The following is a 20,793-nucleotide window of genomic DNA, read 5'->3' as shown; positions in this document are numbered from 1 at the left end:
ATGGTCATTGCCTGGTACCCATGTGGCACGAATGTCACCTGCCAATTATCAGTCTGGATATTGGCCAGAACTTATTTCTTCAGACCATGCCCATATGCACACCTAATGGAGCGGCGCTCCGAAAGCTCGTGATTCCAAATTAAACTGTTGGAATTTAACCTGGTGTTGTGAGACTTCTTACCAAAAATAATAACGGAACAGCCTCCTGGGTGTGACTGAAGTACAGCATTCAATGGTTAGACTCTTCCCAGTTAAGAAGGTGTGTTAGCTTTTATTGGTAGAGGGATTGAGTTTCGGAGCCATGAGGTCACGTTGCAGCTGTACAAAACTCTGGTGTGGCCGCACTTGGAGTATTGCGTACAGTTCTGGTCGCCGCATTATAGTGAGGATGTGGAGGCATTGGAAAGGGTGCCGAGGAGGTTTACCAGGATGTTGCCTGGGAAAGTCTAATGAGAAAAGGCTGAGGGACTTGAGGCTGTTTTCGTTAGAGAGACGGTTAAGAGGTGACTTAATAGAGGCATATAAGATGATCAGAGGATTAGATAGGGTGGACAGTGAGAGCTTTTTCCCTCAGATGGAGATGGCTAGCACGAGGGGACATGGCTTTAAATTGAGGGGTGATAATTACAGGACTGATGTCAGAGGTAGGTTCTTTACTCAGAGGGTAGTAAGAGCGTGGAACTGTGTGTGGCTTTTGAATGAGTGAATTGGGATAAGTGACTCTGGAGCCTCTTCTTGTTGTCCAACCTTCAGCTCATGCATCAGAATGAACACACTGTGGTCAAAGATAAGCATTATGTACCTGCCCCCACTCCCCCTGACATACACACACCCAGCTACCCCCACCCCCCTTCTGCCACACAGCACAGTTCAGCCCCGGGGGGGGGGGGGGTGGTGTTGAGTGAGTTCAGGCTGCTGAGGGGGGGGGGGGGGGTGGGGGGATATGCCTGCAACAGCAACAGCCCATTCTGTTACCAGGTGAGTGCTCTGGGGCTCTGCCACGTGGATTGAGGGACAGGAGAAAGTGAGCAAATGGAGAGAGAGAGAGAGGTGTCCCCCCCCCCAGCCCCCACACTGTCCTGAGCTGACTCCCCCACCCCCACAGGGACAGACACAGCAACACTGACACTTCACCCTGACTGCTGCTTCCAGACTCAGCGCTGAGGCTGGAATGTAGGAAAAAAAACTCTCCCCACCCAGCACTTTGCAAATCCTTCTCAGTCTGTTAGCTGTCAGAGCAGCATCTAAATCCACTTGGCAAAGATTTCACCCCCCCCCCCCCCTCTCACTTCCATGAATCCCGACTCAGGCTTTTCAGTATCCCCATTCAATGGAAAATAGAGCGGAAATAAACCAGCTTTCAGCCTCGTTGCACTTTTATGAGTGTTTGACAGTCATCCAGGGCTCTGGGGGTTTACACTCGGTCTGTTTATTGTGGGAGGAATCTGGTCCCTGTTTGTGTATGAAGCCGGTCAGTGACTTCAACCGAGTGAAACTCTCCCACTTTTTGCATCGGGAATAACCTCGTAAGTGGCGGCCCCCACCCTCTGAGCAAAATTTAAGAGAATATAATCTTCCCGAGAAATCCCAGAGAGCAGGCTTCCTTGGGATGTGGGGGGGGGGGTAGCGAGAGAAAACCCCCATCAAAACAAATTAAAAAAAAAACATTGCCAAAAGGGAACAAATACAGCTTCATTTCCGCTGATGACTTAGACTAGTTTGATCAGATCATTTGCAGGAGCTGGCTGGATTTGGAGATGGTTCTTTGGGATATTACAGAGTAATTTTCTGCAGCTTGTGGTGGTGTGTGTGCAGCTGGCTGGAAAACTTCCATGCTTTTCTTCTCAGTCTGGATATTTAAAAATAAAATCCCACACACCAGAAATACTCAGCAGTGACTTCTGACTGCGGTGAGCAAGGTAGGTGACAGCTGGAGGTGTTTGTAAACCAGACCTTGTCTCTTTTTGTTTTAACTTTTCATCCTGAAATAACTGGCTAAATGAAAGTCCTTCCTTAACAGAAGTGATTCACTCACAACCCGGCCAAGGGGAGACATTGAGAGAAAGTCAGCGTGTGTGTTTGTATATATAAAATAAATTGGTTCTACCCCCCCCGGTAAACCAGATTAAGTTTCATACAAGGCAGCAATTTAATGATTTTTTAAAAAAATAATTGGCCACGGTGTTTATTTGGGCTGTTGTATTTCATTTGCAATGCTATTCCTTCTCCTGTTAACTGGTCTGACTTTTTTTTTGTTGTTTAAAATTTGGAGGAGAGCTGATGTAATCGCCTTTTGTGGTTTCTTGAGCTAGCTTATTGAATGAAAGAGTGCGGAAACCCCCAGTCCAATAATGATTAATGGCTGCCTGTGTATGCAAATGGGCAGCAAAAAGATTGCAGTTACATAGCGGGGACTGGACATGACAGAGAAGGAGCAGGAGCGCACAGCCTGCAGCAGAGAACACCTATTTAAAAAGTCCACTCCATCACCCCCTTCACCAGTGACTAAAGGATTCCAGAGAGTATCAACACTGCACTCAGTATTTACCGCACAAAATCTGTATGAAGAAATTACAAATATTTCAACCTCCACTGTTTGCCTTTTCCTGAATTATTCAGATAAAGTTGTATCTTTTTTTTCTCCCTCTCTGCATTTTCTAATTGTAAAGTTCACCTTTTCACGTTTTGCTCTTGTTAATCAGACACAGAATGTGAGAGAGACTTCAGTGTGTTAAGAGCACTCGGCATGTCATACAGCCTGCCTGGGTGGGGTGGGCACTGCCACCCAAAACCTTCCTGGTCGCTGATTCTTAGTCCCAGCCGGGAGAAGTTAAAATGCTTTAAAAAAAAAACAGGTGCAGGGGAACAGAGAGAGAAAAAAGACTATGAAAAGGTGGAGGGCAGATGTAATGATTGGTTGACGGTAGTGTGGGGATCATAGGATTAATGTGTCAAGGGAAGAATGCTCCAGGGAATGTTTCAGCGGAATAGGGGTGAGCGAGGGAAACATGGAAAATCTGGGAAATGGGAGGAGGCTCCCAGGAGTTTGGCAACAGGAATGCAGATAAATTCCAGGCTGCAGACCATCCCACTGGTCATGTCTCAAGAGAGAGTCCTCACCATAGCAATCAGCACACTCCCAGGGGTTCTGGTCCAGCCTTATTGAGTCATACAGGGTTACAGCATGGAAACAGGGCCTTTGGCGCAACTTGTCCATGCCGCCCTTATTTATCACTACGCTATTCCCAATTGCCCACATTTGGCCCATATCCCTCAGTACCCATCTTATCCATGTAACTGTCTAAATGCTTTTCAAAAGACAAAATTGTACCTGCCTCTACTGCTACCTTTAGCAGCTTGTTCCAGACAGTCATCATCCTCTGTGAAAACAATTGCCCCTCTGGACCCTTTTGTATCTCTCCCCTCTCACCTTAAATCTATACCCTCTAGTTTTAGACTCCCCTACCTTTGGGAAAAGATATTGACTATCTAGCTGATCTATGCCCTTCATTATTTTGTGGACCTCTATAAGATCATCTCTAAGCTTCCTATTCTGCAGGGAAAAAAGTCCTAGTCTGTCCAGCCTCTCCTTATAACTCAAACAATACTAATTACCAATAGCCACTGCTGCAGTTATCTTTATGTTGTAGATTTTAGACTTCAGTTTGCAAATGTTAACTCTGACTCTCTGGTCTCACTTACAGGTTGGAAATGCAGACTGAGGAGAAACTCAAATCTCAATCTACTACCAAAGACATTTGCTCAGCGGAAAGTTTTTCACAATCCCGACAGTCTGGGACCCCTCACTTATCATTTTCTTTACAAAAGCACTTATTTCTTCCAAACAACTGGCCTGCACTGCTGGTGACGCCGAGGCATCTTACACCTCAAGACAACTTTGTAGAGAAACGGAAGGAAGTGTTTGGTGGCCCAGGGACAACTAAAGTCTTCGCAAGTCACCTGCTGTTTTTCGCAGCGATTCTTTTAGTTATACCAGGTTTACTGCATGGGGATGCCGACATTCCGTTATCACACGGGACAAGTTCTAAAGGTAAGCCAGTCAAACACTCCAGATGGAGCAATGCCCAGTGAAATGGAAAGATAGATTACCTAACCTGCAGAGCCAGTCTCGACAAAAGAGTTGAGAGATAACATTCCTCGCCTGTTGCCCGGATACACCTTGGCGGGTCTTGTTATCACCAGGCGGTGGAGATCCCCTGTGGAGGTTCCTCCGGAGGGATCTTCCCCAATTATCTTGGGGACCTGGGATGGAGAGGGTGTTGCACACAGCAGTTCCACACTCTATAAGTGTGGAAGCTCCTTCCACACTTGTAAGAGCCTGTGAGCCTATAAGTTATATAGACTCATGAGCTCCAAGCTTGTCCCCTTCTGTGGCTTTGTGGAGACCATGGACCATGTCCATGTTTTGTGTCTTAGGCTGCATTCCCTTTTTGTTTTCCGGAAGAACCTTTTATTGATGTTTTGTTTGCACTTTAGTCCCGCGCTCCTGATCTACGGACACTTGGTGCGGAGAGGGGCGGGTCAGGATGGCGACCTTCTGGTGAACCTGCTCCTGAGCCTGGCGAAACGCACCATTAACAGGTCCAGGCAGCAGGCGATCGACGGGGTCATCCACCCTCACTGTCTGTCCCTCTACATTTGTGGCCAGGTGTCCCTGGAAAGGGAGCATGCAATCTCCATGGGCACAGTTGAAGCCTTCCCAACCTGTTGGGCACCGCAGCGGCTGGGATATAGACCCCAATAATCACATTATAATTTAATGTTTCAAGTTTCCTTTGCACTTTGGTTCTGTTTGGGCTGTTCCCTCTCCTTTTGGGGAGATGTCCTTTTTATTTTGCCCCTGAGTTAATTTGAGTTAATTTATTTGTTTTGCCCTGAAAGAGGGAGGTAACATGTGTGCGTGTGTTTCCTAGTGCTGGTTTAGCACTGACCATGCTAAATTCTCCCTCACTTATACCCGAACAGGTACCAGATTGTGGCGACTAGGGGATTTTCACAGTAACTTCATTGCAGTGTTAATGTAAGCCGACTTGTGACACTGATAAATAAATTTAAATTTAAACTAAAGGGAAGAAAATGCAAAAGAATAGTGTAGATCCAGGAGAGAGGTAAAGAATAGCAAAGGAGAATAAAAGTTGTCAAGGCTGATGTAGACTCTTTAAAAGCAGATTAAAGCAAAATACTACAGATGTCGTAGATCTGAAATAAAAACAAAGTGCTGGAAAGATTCACCAGGTCTGGCAGCATCTGTGGAGAGAGAATCAGAATAAATGTTTGACGCTTCTTCAGAAATAGATATGGGTAGTATTGCGCAAGGGAATACAGATTTATTTAAGCTTCACAGTGGGGGAGGAGGATGTGACATCTGACATTCCAGGGAAGCTCACAAAGAACCCAGAACTCACTGAAGTTAAAGTAAGTGAGAAAGTTACAAGAAAACTAATGGCACTGAATACCGGCAGATCTCTAGGAACTGAGGGCATCCATCTCAAGGTGGAAAGGAAATAAGGAGAAAAATTGCAAAGCTTTCCATTCAGGAATTGTTCCTTTGGATTGGAAAATTAAAAATGTACATTATATATATTCCATTAATTAAGAAAAGTGATAGAGAGAAAATAGGAAATTCTAGACCTGCTAGCCTAACAGGACGTGGGGGAGTTACTGGAATCTACAATGCAGGAGATAGCGACTGAGCATTAGAGAAGTTTTCGCTGTTGAGAGAGAGCCAGCAATGTGGATTGAACCAAATTTGATTTTTTTGAGGAAATAGATAATCTAGTAGAGGTTATGTCTCTTTGGTATTTTTATGCTCCTATCTCACTTCTTACTTCACCACCAATCTTTCGTCATTAGCAAACTTGGAAATATGGGGGTCTCTATTGTGTTAATGAAGTTGTTAATAAACAAAGAGAATGGCTGAGGTCCCCAGAACAGATTTTTGTGCTTCGGAATGCCCATGGGTGCTGCCTCGGAACGCTCATGGGTGCTGCCTCGGAATGCCCGTGGGTGCTGCCTTGGAACACCCATGGGTGCTGCCTCGGAACGCCCATGGGTGCTGCTTATATGAATTTGAAGAAGGCATAAGATTCCACATAATTATAGAATCGATAGAATTATAGAATCCCATAGTGCAGAAGGAGGCCATTTGGCCCATCAAGTCTTCACTGATCATAATCCCACCCAGGTCCTATCCCTGTAACCCCATGCACTTACCCTAGCTAGTCCCCCTGACACTATGGGGCAATTTGTCTTGGCCAATCCACCAAACCTGCACGTCTTTCGAGTGTGGGAGGAAACCGGAGCACCCGGAGAAAACCCACGCAAACACGGGAAGAATGCGCAAAGTTCACACAGGTAATCACCCGAGTCAGGAATCGAACCTTGGTCCCTGGCACTGTGAGGCAGCAGTGCTAACCACTGTGCCACCGTGCCGGGGACTGTGAGTTAAAATTAAAACTCCTGGAATTCAAAGCGTGCTATTGAGCTGGTTAGTCGGCAGAAAGCAGGGAGCAGGGTCAATGGGTATGCACCAGAAATAAAAATGCTGGGAAGGTTGAGCAGTCTCCACGGAGGAACCAAAGTCAACCTTTTGGGTCGATGACGATTCTTCCAATGGGTAAGTACTTGTCTTGGAATGAAGTGATTAATGATGAAGCACCGAAATCTGTTCTGGGGACCTCAGCCATTCTCTCTGTTTATTAATAACTTCATTAACACAATAGAGACCCCCATATTTCCAAGTTTGCTAATGACGAGAGATTGGTGGTGAAGTAAGAAGTGAGATAGGAGCATAAAAATACCAAAGAGACATTGATAGATTACAAGAGCAGGGAAAACCATGGCAGATGGATCTCGACAGGAGGTCACCCATTTAGCTTTAAAGAGTGATTGACCTGAATACTTTTTAAAATGGTGACCAGATAGGAATCGTGGAGGTCCATGGAGACTTGGCAGTCCACGTGTGTGGCTCATTAACGATAGATACAAAGTACAATCAAAAAAGGCAAATGGAATATTATCCTTTATAACTAGAAGGCTGGAGTGTAACGGCGGGGAAGCTTTGTTGTAACTATACAAAGCCCTGGTTAGATCACATCCGAGTTACTGGGTAAAGTCCTGAGCACTATAACTTGGAAAGGATATATTGGAGAAGGACACGAATGGTTTGCCAGATATTAAAGATAGAAGGATGGTAGGAATTGAGGGCCTGAATGCGATTACTGTCACGAGAGAGGTAGTGCTTGATCGACTAGCAGGACTGATGGTGGACAAGTCCCCAGGACCAGATGGAATGCATCCCAGGGTTCTGAAGGAAATGGCAGAGGTGATAGTAGATGCCTCAGTGATTATTTACCAAACTTCGCTGGATTCCGGGGAAGTGCCGGAAGATTGGAAAACGGCTAATGTTATGCCATTGTTTAAAAAAGGTAGCAGGCAAAAGGCAGGGAATTATAGGCCGGTTAGTTTAATGTCTGTAGTTGGAAAAATGCTGGAATCCGTCATCAAAGAAGAAATAGCGAGGCACCTAGAAAAGAATGGTTTGATAGGCCAGACGCAGCATGGATTCGTTAAGGGGAAGTCGTGTTTGACAAATTTATTGGAATTCTATGAGGATGTGACTAGTGCGGTAGACAGAGGGGAACTGGTGGATGTGATGTTCCTCGATTTTCAGAAGGGTTTGATAAGGTGCCACACAAAAGGTTGCTTCAGAATGTTAGGGTGCATGGAGTTGGGGGTAAGGTGTTAGCGTGGATAGAGGATTGGTTGTCTAATAGGAGGCAGAGAGTTGGTATCAGTGGGTGCTATTCTGATTGGCGGTTGATGACTAGTGGAGTGCTGCAGGGATCGGTGCTGGGGCCTCAGCTATTTACCATTTATATAGATGATCTGGAGGAGGGGGCTGAGTGTAGGGTGACGAAATTTGCTGATGACACAAAGATGAGTGGAAAAGCAAATTGTGCGGAGGGTGTGGAAAGTCTGCAGAGGGATCTGGATAGGCTGAGCGACTGGGCGAAGACCTGGCAGATGGAGTACAATGTTAGCAAGTGTGAGGTTATCCACTTTGGCAGGAATAATAGTAGGAGGGATTACTATTTAAAGGGCGAAAAGCTGCAGCATGCTACGGTGCAGAGGAACCTGGGGGTCCTTGTGCATGAGTCGCAAAAACCCAGTCTGCAGGTGCAGCAGGTGATCAGGAAGGCGAATGGAATGCTGGCCTTTATAGCGAGGGGGATAGAATATAAAAGCAGGGAGGTCTTGCTGCAACTGTACAGGGCACTGGTGAGGCCGCAGCTGGAGTACTGTGTGCAGTTTTGGTCACTGCACTTGCACAAGGACATTTTGGCCTTGGAGGGAGTGCAGAGGAGGTTCACTAGGCTGATACCTGGATGAGGGGGTTGGACTATGAAGAGAGACTAAATAGACTGGGTCTGTACTCGTTGGAGTTTAGAAGGATGAGGGGGGATCTTATAGAGACGTATAAGATAATGAAGGGGATGGATAGGGTAGAGGTAGAGAGATTCTTCCCGCTTAGAAAGGATAGCAGGACTAGAGGGCACAGCCTCAAGATAAGGGTGGGGTGCAGTTTAGATCAGAGTTGAGGAGGAACTTCTTCACTCAAAGGGTGGTGAATCTCTGGAATTCTCTGCCCATTGAAGTGGTGGAGGCTGCCTCGCTAAATATATTTAAGTCACGAGTAGATAGGTTTTTGGTAGGCAAGGGAATTAAGGGTTACGGGGAGAAAGCGGGAAAGTGGAACTGATCCACTATCAGATCAGCCATGATCTTATTGAATGGCGGGGCAGGCTCGAAGGGCTAGATGGCCTACTCCTGCTCCTATTTCTTATGTTCTTATGTGTTGGACAGATTGCAACATAAACTCACCCAAACCTGTCAGGGCTGCAGGGATTGACATGTGAGGAGACAGTCCATAAATCAGGCTAATATTCCCCAGAATAAGAAGCATAGAGACAGCACAGTAGCACAGTGGTCAGCACTGCTGCCTCACAGTGCCAGGGACCCGGGCTCAGTTCCGGCCTCCGGTGAGTGCCTGTGTGAAGTTTGTAAGATCTCCCCGTGTCTGCGTGGGTTTCCTCCAGATGCTGCAGTTTCCTGCCACATTCCAAAGATGTGTGGGTTAGGCGGATTGGCCATGCTAAATTGTCCCTTAGTATCAGGGGGATTAGCAGGGTAAATGTACAGCGTTACAGTGATAGGGTCTGGGTGGGATTGTTGTCGATGCAGGCTTGATGGGCCGAATGGCCTCCTTCTGTCCAGGAAGGATTGTATGATTCTATAAATCTCCTAGATTTGATTGAGGCTCTTAGGATTTATGGGAGAATCTGGGACAAGGGATATATCTTTAGAATCAGAGGCAGGATATTGGGGAGAGAAGTTAGGGTACACTAGTGTGGAGCTAGTGTGCACCAGATGCAGTCCATCCAGTTCATTTACACCCTCAGTGCTTTTGAGAAGGGAGAACCCAGCGACAGTGAAGGAACAGCGATATATTTCCAAATAGGATGGTGAGTGGCTCGGAGGGGAACTTCCAGGTGGTGATGTTTCCGGGTATCTGCTGCTCTTCTCCTTCTACATGGCACGGGTTTGGAAGGTGCTGGTGAAGGAGCCTTGGTGAGTCGCTGCAGTGCATCTTGTAGATGGTGCACTGCATTAGCATTAGAGGGAGTGAATGTTTAAGATGGCGAATAGAGTGCCAATGAGCTGACTGCAATATCCTGAACGTTGAGTTTCTTGAGTGTTGTTGGAGTTGCGTGCATCAGAACAAGTGGAGAGTATTCCATCACACTCCTGACTTGTGCCTTGTAGGTGGTGGACAGGCTCTGGGGCATCAGGAGGTGAGTCATTTACTTTCTTTCCACAATATGGTGGACACAGTATTTATGTGGCCAGTGTTGGGTCAATGGTACTCCCAGGATTTTGCTAGACAGTGCTGGTACTGCCATTGAATGCTGTTACCTGGCATCTGTGTGCTGCAAGTGGAATGTGCCATTTATCAGCTCGTGCCTGGACATTGCTCAGGGACGATGTGGAGATGCCGGTGTTGGACTGGGGTAAACACAGTAAGAAGTCTCACAACACCAGGTTAAAGTGACACCTCAGCAGTCACGGGCATTCGGCCTCTGATCTTCGGGTAAGCGTTCTCCAAGGCGGCCTTCACGACACACGACAGCGCAGAGTCGCTGAGCAGAGACTGATAGCTGAGTTCCGCACACATGAGGACGGTCTCAACAGGGATCTTGGGTTCATGTTGCACTATCTGTAACCCCCGTGACTTGCCTGGGTTTGCAAAACCTCACTCACTGTCCTATCTGGAGACAATACACATCTCTTTAACCGAATGCTCTCTCCACTCACATTGTCTGCATCTTTAAGACTTGAATAGCAAGTTAGCTGTAAAGACTTGCATTCTAATCAGTATTCTGTAAACTGTGTGTGCTGTTATATGCTCTGTCAGAGACCAGAACTCTCCATTCACCTGACAAAGGGGCAAACACCGAAAGCTTGTGGGTTTACGATCAAATAAACCTGTTGGACTTTAACCTGGTGTTGTGAGACTTCTTACATTGCTCAGGGACATGGACCCCTTCAGTACCTGAGACCCTGCCAATAGAACATTACAGCGCAGTACAGGCCCTTCGGCCCTCGATGTTGCCCTGACCAGTGGAACCAATCTAATGACCCTCTAACCTAAACTATTCCAGTGTTATCCATATGCCTATCCACTGACCATTTGAATGCCCTTAAAGTTGGCGAGTCCACAACTGCTGCAGGCAGGGCATTCCACGCCCTTACTACCCTCTGAGTAACGAGGGAACGTTATGTACGTTACGATGGTCACAGGGAATCTTCGATTGACCTCCCCATGGGCCCAATGGGAAGCGGAAGGCGGGGGGGGGAGGTTTTAAACCTGTGGCTCCAGCCGCACCATTATCATAGGCTCCGAGGTGAGGACTTCCTGACTGCAAGCTGCGGCTGGGGTCCTTTCCTTTGCTGCATAATAAAGGGTGTTGGTGAGGGGGCATTTTGCTGAATTACTGCAGTGTAATCATCGCCAAACACCCTCACCTCTGGTCTGATGATGGAAAGGTCATTGATGAAGCAGCTGAAGACAGTTGGGCCCAGGACACTGACCCTGAGGTGAGATGATTGACCTCCAATCACCACAACACTCTTTCTTTGTGCCAGGTATGATGTGACGGCGAGCTTTCCCCTGGTTTCCCATCGATTTCAGTTCCACTCAGTCAAATGCTGCCTTGATAGCAAAGACAGTCAGTCTCACCTCCCCTCTTGCATTCATTCTTTTGTCCATTTTGGCACCAAGGCTAAAATGAGAGCATTCAATTGGCCCTGGAGATGGTGAGCAGGTATTAAGTGACAGAGTGGGGCCTATTAGCATAAAGAAGGTGATATATGCTTACAGGGCAAGGTTAGAATATTTAAATGAATCCTATATGTTGGTGTTTATTATGATAGAGGATGCTGTGACAACGTTTGTTAGAAGGGGAGATGATTTTGATAATGAATGGGATGAAAATTGAGAGGAAAGTTTGACTCGTCTTGGGGTGGATAAATCTCCTGGTCCAGATGGCTTGCATCCCACATTGCTAAAGGAAGACGGGGGGAAGGAAAGGAATAGCTTTCTATAATCTTCCAAACTTCTCTGGAAATGGGGATGTGTCAAAGACAGTGTCCGTGGGCGGCACGGTAGCACAGTGGTTAGCACTGCTGCTTCACAGCTCCAGGAACCCGGGTTCGATTCCCGGCTCGGGTCTCTGTCTGTGTGGAGTTTGCACGTTCTCCTCGTGTCTGCGTGGGTTTCCTCCGGTTTCCTCCCACAGTCCAAAGATGTGCGGGTTAGGTTGATTGGCCGTGCTAAGAAATTGTCCCTTAGTGTCCAGGGATGCGTAGGTTAGTGGGATTAGTGGGTATGATATGGGGGTCGGGCCTGGGTGGGATTGTGTTCGGTGCAGACTCGATGGGCCGAAGGGCCTCTTTCTGCACCACAGGGTTCTATGATTCTTTTGAAATCATTAATTGTCTGCCACTAATTGGTCAGTGGCATTTATGATGTCCTTGTCGAAGAAAGTGGGGAGGGACATTCCTAGTGGGTGTAGGAAGGCTATTTTAGCATCATTGATGGGTAGGAACAATAATCGGGGAAAAAAATACACCAGCACTTGGTGAAGTAAGGAGAGTCAGCGTGGATTTGATCATGCTTGAATAAGTAAGTTGAATTTTTGATGAAGGAACTGTGATTGATGTTGTTCATATGGACTTTAAGTGTTTGATACAATATCACCGAAAAGAATGTTAACAAAATTTAAAAGTTGGGGGTTTATCTATTAGTGTGGCAAGTAGGCTTACATTAACACTGCAGTGAAGTTACTGTAAAAATCCCCTAGTCACCACACTCTGATGTCAGTTTGGGTACACTGAGGGAGAATTTAGCATGACCAATGCACCCTAACCTGCACATCTTTCAGAGCTTATTAAATAAGATGGTGAGTATCAATTTAGATAAAATAAGTTCAGTGAATAGTGAGTTGTAGTAAATGGTTATTTGTTTAGACTGGGTGGATGAGAGGCAGTGGCAACCCTGGGATTCAGTGGTGGAGCCACTGTGTGTTTTTATATAAATAACTTGGATATTACGATATGGAGTAAAACTTTAAATATTGCCGGCGATATCACAATTGAAGGTACGGAAACAAGGAGAATGATACCAATTGTCTGGGACAAGACATGGACAAGCTAGTGGAATTGACAGAGATGGGATTTAATGAAGAGAACTGAGAGTTGATACATTTTGGCAGAATAGAGCAAGGCTGTATAGACTTCATAGAACAGTTCAAAAGAATGTGTGGGGATAGACGGACCTGGAGGTTCATGTGGATGGATATTAGAAGATAGTAGGACGCAGTGAGAGACAAGTTAGTGAAGGCCCTGGGATGGATCTCGGGCTCCAGAAATTGAGGTATTAAATACAAAGAACCGGGAAGTTAAACTGAATCTTTATAATACTCTGGTCTGGTCACAACTAAAGTACTGCATCCCGTTCTGGCCCCCACACTTGAGGAAGGATATGAGGATCCTTGAGAAGTGCAGAGGGAGATTTACCAGAATGATTCCGGGGATGTGGGGAGTTTAGACTGGGCTGGAGAAGTTCTCCTGGAAGCGAAGGAGATTGAGATGAGTTTTTATTGAAGTAGACACGTTTATGACAAGTTTGGGTAAGGGTGACAAAGAAAAGCTGTTCCCATTGGCTGATGATAAATGGACAAGAACTAACAGGGGCACGAGAGGAAGGAGCTGTACACTGAGTGCTAATACCCTGGAACCCACTGCTATGAAGGTGATGGATTAGTGATTTCAAAAGGAAGTTGGATAGGCGCTGGAGGGGAATAAACTTGCTGAGTTATGGGCTTAGAGCATGGAACTGACTGGACTGTACTACAGCGAGCCAGCATTGACTCAGTGGGCTGAATGGTCTCCATCTGTGCTGTAACAGCTCTTTGACTCTATTACTCTATGACTCATGACATGAAACTGTTGTCATGGCATTGCTTTACAAGATTGTGAGTGGCACGGACAGAGTGGATAGTCAGGTACTCTTGCCCAGGGTAGAAAAGTTAAGTACGAGGGGTATAGAGGTTTAAGGTGCGTGGGGGAAAGTTTAGAGGAGATGTGCGAGGCAAGTTTTCTTACACAGAGGGTGGTGAATGTCTGGAACGCGCTGCCCCAGGGAGGTGGTGGGAGCAGGTACAATAGCGACATTTAAGGGGTATCCAGACAAATACATGAGTAAGATGGGAATGGAAGGATACACGCTCTGTAAATACATACGGTTTTAGTTTAGTTAGGGCATCATGATCGGTGTGGGCTTGGAGGGTCAAAGGACTATTCCTGTGCTGTACTGTCCTTTGCTCTTTGATATCACACAATGACCACTGCCCAGATTTCATTAACAATGCAGTAGAGGCATGAAAAAGCATAAATTGCAGAGAGTGAGGACAAGCTGGGCTATCAGCTCTTCACTGAAGTGGATTAGGTGGGAATGTAAACTGGGACGAGGATACAAAGAAGCTGCAAGGATATAAAGACAGAATAGTGACAGATGGAGTATAATGCAGGGAAGTGTGAGGATCATTCACTTTTGTAGTAATAATAGGATGGGTGGGGTGGGAAGGGGAGTTGGGGGAGGATGGGTGGGAAAGTGGCAATCAGTGACTGGTGGAGTGCCGCAGGGATCGGTGTTGGGGCCCCAACTATTTACCGTTTACATAGACGGTCTGGAGGAGGGGACCGAGTGTAGGTAACAAAGTTTGCGGATGACACAAAGATGAGCGGGAAAGCGAATTGCGTGGAGGACACAGAGAGTCTGCAGAGAGATTTGGATAGGCTGAGTGAGTGGGCAAGGATCTGGCAGATGGAGTATAATGTTGGTAAGTGAGAGGTTATCCACTTTGGAAGGAATAATAGTAAAATGGGCTATTATTTAAACGGTGAAAAATTACAACATGCTACGGTGCAGAGGGACCTGGGGGTCCTTGTGCATGAATCACAAAAACCCAGTCTGCAGGTGCAGCAGGTGATAAAACATAAGAACATAAGAAATAGGAGCAGGAGTAGGCCATCTAGCCCTTCGAGCCTGCCCTGCCATTCAATAAGATCATGGCTGATCTGTCGTGGCTCAGTTCCACTTTCCCGCTTTCTCCCCATAACCCTTAATCCCCTTGCCTACCAAAAACCTATCTACCCGCGTCTTAAATATATTTAGCGAGGTAGCCTCCACCACATCAACAGGCAGAGAATTCCAGAGATTCACCACCCTTTGAGTGAAGAAGTTCCTCCTCAACTCTGTTCTAAACTGCCCCCCCCTTATCTTGAGGCTGTGCCCTCTAGTCCTGCTGTCCTTTCTGAGCGGGAAGAACCTCTCCACCTCTACCCTATCCATCCCTTTCATCATCTTATACGTCTCAATAAGATCCCCCCTCAGCCTTCTAAACTCTAACGAGTACAAGCCCAGTCTATTCAGCCTCTCTTCATAGCTCAAGCCCCTCAACTCCGGTATCAGCCTAGTGAACCTCCTCTGCACTCCGTCCAAGGCCAAAATATCCTTGCGCAAGTGCGGCGACCAAAACTGCACACAGTACTCCAGCTGCGGCCTCACCAGTGCCCTGTACAGTTGCAGCAAGACCTCCCTACTTTTATATTCAATCCCCCTCGCTATGAAGGCCAGCATCCCATTCGCCTTCCTGACCACCTGCTGCACCTGTAGGCTGGGTTTTTGCTACTCATGCACAAGGACCCCCAGGTCCCTCTGCACCGTAGCGTGCTGCAGGTTTTCGCCCTGTACGTAGTAGTCCTTCCTACTATTATTCCTACCAAAGTGGATAACCTCACACTTGATCAAGAAGGCGAATGGAATGTTGGCCTTTATAGCGAGGGGGATAGAATATAAAAGCAGGGAGGTCTTGCTGCAACTGTACAGGGCACTGGTGAGGATGCACCTAGAGTACTGTGTACAATTTTGGTCCCCTTAGTTAAGAAAGGATATATTGGCTTTGGAGAGAGTACAGAGAAGATTCACCAGGTTGATTCCGGAGATGAGGGGGTTGGCTTATGAGGAGAGATTGAGTAGACTGGGCCTGAACTCATTGGAGTTTAGAAGGTTGAGGGGAGATCTTACAGAGACATATAAGATAGCGAAGGGGCTAGACAGGGTAGAAGCAGCGAGGTTATTTCCACTTAGAGTGGAAACAAGAACTAGGGGGCACAGCCTCAAAGTACGGGGGGAGTCAATTTAGAACAGAGTTGAGGAGGAACTTCTTCTCCCAGAGGGTAGTGAATCTTTGGAATTCTCTGCCCAATGAAGCAGTGGAGGCTACCTTATTAAATGTGTTTAATTCACAGATAGATAGATTTTTAACCAATAAGGGAATTAAGGGTTATGGGGAGCAGAGGGATAAGTGGAACTGAACCCACTTTCAGATCAGCCATGATCTTATTGAATGGCGGGGTAGGCTCGAGGGGCTAGATGGCCTACTCCTGCTCCTATTTCTTATGTCCTTAAGTGGGAGTTGAGAGGGAAGATTGACCATGAACATATCAAATGGCTGAGCAGGTCCAAAGGATCAGATGCTTTAGTCCTGCTTCTATTTCTTATGTTCATCATTTGTTTAACTACTCCCTCGGCAAGAAGTAATGATGCACATTTCAGAAACCAAAACCTCAAATGTTTAGAGTGTTAAAGCGATGGTTTTGATGTTTGAACTGGTTTCCATGTGGATCAGCGAGCAGCAGAATGAAGGTAGGCAGCCAATTGAACTCATTAAGGCCCATAATGGGCGATGTTTCAGTTGACTTGCATTTTGGTATTTAACCATCCAGGAATTCTGCTGCCTGGAGACGGGGGGTAAGGAGTTCCCTTGTTCTCGGGGACTCTGTATCAGAAGGAGTGACCCAGCATCAGGAGCTGGAGACACATAGGAAGCCACCCCTCTGCTCTCGCTTTCAGCCCTCTTCCAACCTCGCTGGCAACCCTCTGCCCCATTCCAGCGAATGCCTCATTGCCCATAATTACCTCCTCCAACAACCCAGCACTGGTCCCTGGGGGAGGCCCAATGGTAATACTGGCAGTGACCACTGCTGCTGGTGATCTCTGATTGGGGGGATGTCAGCCTACTCCGGGGCTTACTATGATGGGAGGTCTGGTGCTGTCCAGGTAGGTGTTTGATTGGCCTGCAATAGAGTCATACCTGGAGAAATGTGACACAGGGTTCCCACTGGGTTTGCAGATGGTGGGCAACTGACCTCAGGCGGTAAACTCAGATGCCTATTAGGAAGTATTCTCCCCAACAGCCTGCATAGGGGAAGCTGCCATGCTGGATGTTTGCATGGGTCTCTCCTGAACCTCAGTTTTGATGGGATGCGGCCCTTAACTGGGGCCTCTATTGACCCTCTGTGCCAGCTCCCCCCTCCGCTTCCCCAGCAATGGGCCAAATTAGATAGAACCCTACAGTGCAGAAAGTGGCCCTTCAGCCCATCAAGTCTGCACCGAACACAATCCCATCCAGGCCCTACCCCCGTATCCCTACATATTATACCCACTAATCCCTCTAACCTACACATCCCTGGACACTAAGGGGCAATTTCTTAGCGTGGTCAATCAACCTAACCCTTGACATCTTTGGACTGTGGGAGGAAACCAGAGTACCTGGAGGAAACCCGTGCAGACACAAGGAGAATGTGCAAATTCCACACAGACAGTGACCCGAGCCAGGAATCGAACCCATGACCCTAGAGCTGTGAAGCAGCAGTGCTAACCCACTGTGCTACCGTGCTGCCCAATTGGATTTTATGCGCCCTACTCTCAAACCTGCCAGCGGAGAGTTAAACCCACCATCACATTTCAGGAATCATCGACAGAAAGTCATCGACCTGAACTCTGTTTCTCTCTCCACAGATGCTATTTGATCAGCTGAATATTTCCAACATTTTCTCCCTACATTAAGAGGATATGTAATTGGTTGTGATAATAGCAGCTTGCAAAGAACATTTAAATGATGCTTGGTGCAAATTTAATCCCAGTGGGCAACCCATTTAATATCAGAAAACTGTCAGTTACCAAATAACCGTGGCTTTGCTTATTCTTACTGAAACTTGGATTGTTAGATGTAGCCCATCAGCTGTGGCTGTGTGGCAGTAACCCGCTGGTGAGAGAGGATTCAAACTCTCCAGCGATTGGAGAGCAGAGAATTTACCTCCATTGAGGGAGTGTCAGAGATGCCGTCTTCCAGTCTGATTTTGAAAAAGATCTGAGGAATTTTCCTAAATCCTGATTATTTATTGCCACTAAGTCTGATTTGTTGTTTGTGAGAGCTGTGTGTAAATTGGCTGTTTATTTTCCATTTCTGAGTTAATAAAAATTCCTTTTTCTTTCTTGATTTATTTTTCTTTATCTTATCCTGTAAACACTAATCCTTCTTGGCAATTGCACATCTTTTACTGTCTACTACCATCACTGCAGCAACGATCTCCATATTCTCCGCAGGCTCCAACCTGTCCAAACCTCAGCTGGTTGGATTTTTTGTTGCAGTAAGACCTGACCCCCACATTGCATCTCTGCTCCTCAATGATAGACAGCTCTCTCCCCTCTGTACATCTCCTGAATCTTCTCCCATATCGCAGAATCCCTACAGCGCAGAAGAAGCAAGCTATTTGATCCATTGAACCTGCACTGATTCTCTGATGGAGCATCTGACCCAGACCCTCTTCCCCCTGCCCTATCCCCGTAACTCTACACATTTACTCCGCTAATCCCATCAACCAACACATCTTGGAAATCAAAGGGAGGATTTAGACGGCCAATCCACCTAACCTATACACTTAACGAAGAAACTGGAGCACCCGGAGGAAACCCGCACCAATCTGAGTCACTGGCACTGCAAGGCAGCCGTGCTACCCGCTGTGCCACCATGCTGCCCTCCCATGCTCCCCTATCCATGCATTGTCTTTCTCTCCCATATTGTTGGCTCTCATCCGGAATTTCCTCCTTTTCCGTTTATTTTTTCTCCCTTCCTTGGAGAAATGTTCAAAGTAAACATCCGGCCTCCTCACTTAACATCTACAGCATGTTCCAGGGTCCAGCTCCTTGGATCCTGGAAGGTTTCCTAGATTCAGCCAGTAAATCAATGCAAGCCCCTGCAGTGACTCTCAGAGAACGCCAAGGAGGATGGGGGGAGGACTTTTAGCTTCTGTTGATTGTGTAATATGGACAAAAAAACAGACTGTCTGCCCCTTGTACACCCTCCTGAATGAAGATTCCAGGAAATGCAGATAGATCCAAGGAGCTGGACTCTGGAACATGGTGTAGATGTTTAGTGAGGGGGCTGAATGTTTACTTTAAACATTTCTCAAAGGAAGAGAGAAAAATAAAGAGGAAATTCCACTAAACCTCACCGCACATTTATCATTGACCACCCTCACTATGAACCCACAGTGCACTAATGAGTCCAGTAAACTATGCCTGTTTATGTATGTCAATCAGGCAGGAAACTTGCCTTCTTACATTGAAAATGGAAAACTTTTTTCTCTTTCACACACACACACACACACACACACACACACACACACACACACACACACACACACACACACACACACACACACACACACACACACACACACACACACACACACACACACACTCTGTCTACACTTCCCCCTGCCTTGGAAAAGCAGCCATGTTCTTATGTTCTTATGTACCCCGGACATTCTCTCTTCCATCTTCTCCCGTCGGGAAAAAGATACAAAAGTCTGGGGTCACGTACCAACCGACAGAAGGACAGCTTCTTCCCTGCTGCTGTCAGACTTTTGAATGGACCCACCTTGCATTAAGTTGATCTTTCTCTACACCCTAGCTATGACTGTAACACTACATTCTGCACTCTCTCCTTCTCTATGAATGGTAGTTTTGTCTGTATAGTGCGCAAGAAACAATACTTTTCACTATGTTAATACATGTGACAATAAATCAAATCAAAACAATCTTGCTTTTTCTTTCTCTCACACACACACACTCTCTTTCTCTCACACACTCTCTCTCTCACATGCACTCTCTCTCTCATGCACTCTCTCTCTCACGCACTCTCTCACACACACTCACAGTGAGAGCGAGAGAGTGCAAGAGAGTGTGAGAGTGTGTGAGAGAGAGTGTGAGAGTGTGTGAGAGAGAGTGTGAGAGTGTGTGAGGGAAAGTGTGAGAGTGTGTGTGAGAGAGTGCGTGAGAGAGAGAGTGCATCCCTCACACACTCTCACACTCTCCTTCACACACTCTCCCTCACACACTCTCACACTCTCCCTCACACTCGCTCTCACACACTCTCACACTCTCTCACACAGACTCTCACTCTCTCTCTCACACACTCTCACACTCTCTTGCTCTCGCACTCGCACACTCTCTCACGCACTCTCTCTCGCACTCTCTCTCTCTCTCACACTCTCTCTCGCACTCTCTTTCTCTCGCACTCTCTCTCTCACACTCTCTCCCTCTCGCACTCTCTCTCGCACTCTCTCTCTCACACTCTCTCCCTCTCGCACTCTCTCCCTCTCGCACTCTCTCTCATGCACTCTCTCTCTCTCGCACTCTCTCTCTCACTCTCTCTCTCTCACACACACTCTGTCTCTCTCTCACACACACTTTGTCTCTCTCTCTCACACACTCTCTCTCTCTCACACACTCTGTCTCTCTCTCACACACACTCTGTCTCTCTCTCTCACACACACTCTGTCTCTCTCTCACACACTCTGTCTCTCTCTCTCACACACTCTGTCTCTCTCACACACTCTGTCTCTCTCTCACACACACTCTGTCTCTCTCTCTCACACACACTCTGTCTCTCTCTCTCACACACTCTGTCTCTCTCTCTCACACACACTGTCTCTCTCTCTCACACACTCTGTCTCTCTCTCTCACACACTGTCTCTCTCTCACACACTCTGTCTCTCTCTCTCACACACACTGTCTCTCTCTCTCACACACTCTGTCTCTCTCTCTCACACACTGTCTCTCTCTCACACACACTGTCTCTCTCTCACACACACACTGTCTCTCTCTCACACACACTCTGTCTCTCTCTCTCACACACTCTGTCTCTCTCTCACACACACTGTCTCTCTCTCACACACACTGTCTCTCTCTCTCACACACTCTCTCTCTCTCTGTGAACGATGCTTCTCAGTCTCCTCTGG

General features: G+C 46.8%; 1 protein-coding gene across 2 annotated transcripts in view; it reads left to right on the top strand.

Annotated features, from left to right (window-relative positions):
* Positions 1-1,730: 1,730 nt before the first annotated feature.
* LOC145359655 (cell surface hyaluronidase CEMIP2-like) overlaps positions 1,731-20,793 on the top strand; it is a 160,299-nt gene continuing 141,236 nt past the window's right edge. Inside the window, exons 1-2 of one of the 2 annotated variants that reach the window (XM_080214374.1) lie at positions 1,731-1,919; positions 3,705-4,051. In XM_080214374.1, the coding sequence (XP_080070500.1) occupies positions 3,712-4,051 (340 nt within the window). In that variant the 5' untranslated portion in view covers positions 1,731-1,919; positions 3,705-3,711. The remainder of the gene's footprint in view (positions 1,920-3,704; positions 4,052-20,793) is intronic. The other variant, XM_080214373.1, reaches the window with a different exon arrangement.

This window comes from Carcharhinus amblyrhynchos, chromosome 28, assembly GCF_965287045.1.
Source record: "Carcharhinus amblyrhynchos chromosome 28, sCarAmb.v2.hapA, whole genome shotgun sequence".
Lineage (NCBI taxonomy): Eukaryota > Metazoa > Chordata > Chondrichthyes > Carcharhiniformes > Carcharhinidae > Carcharhinus > Carcharhinus amblyrhynchos.
Note: the sequence above shows the minus strand (reverse complement) of the source record. Positions and strands in the feature narration are given on the sequence as shown.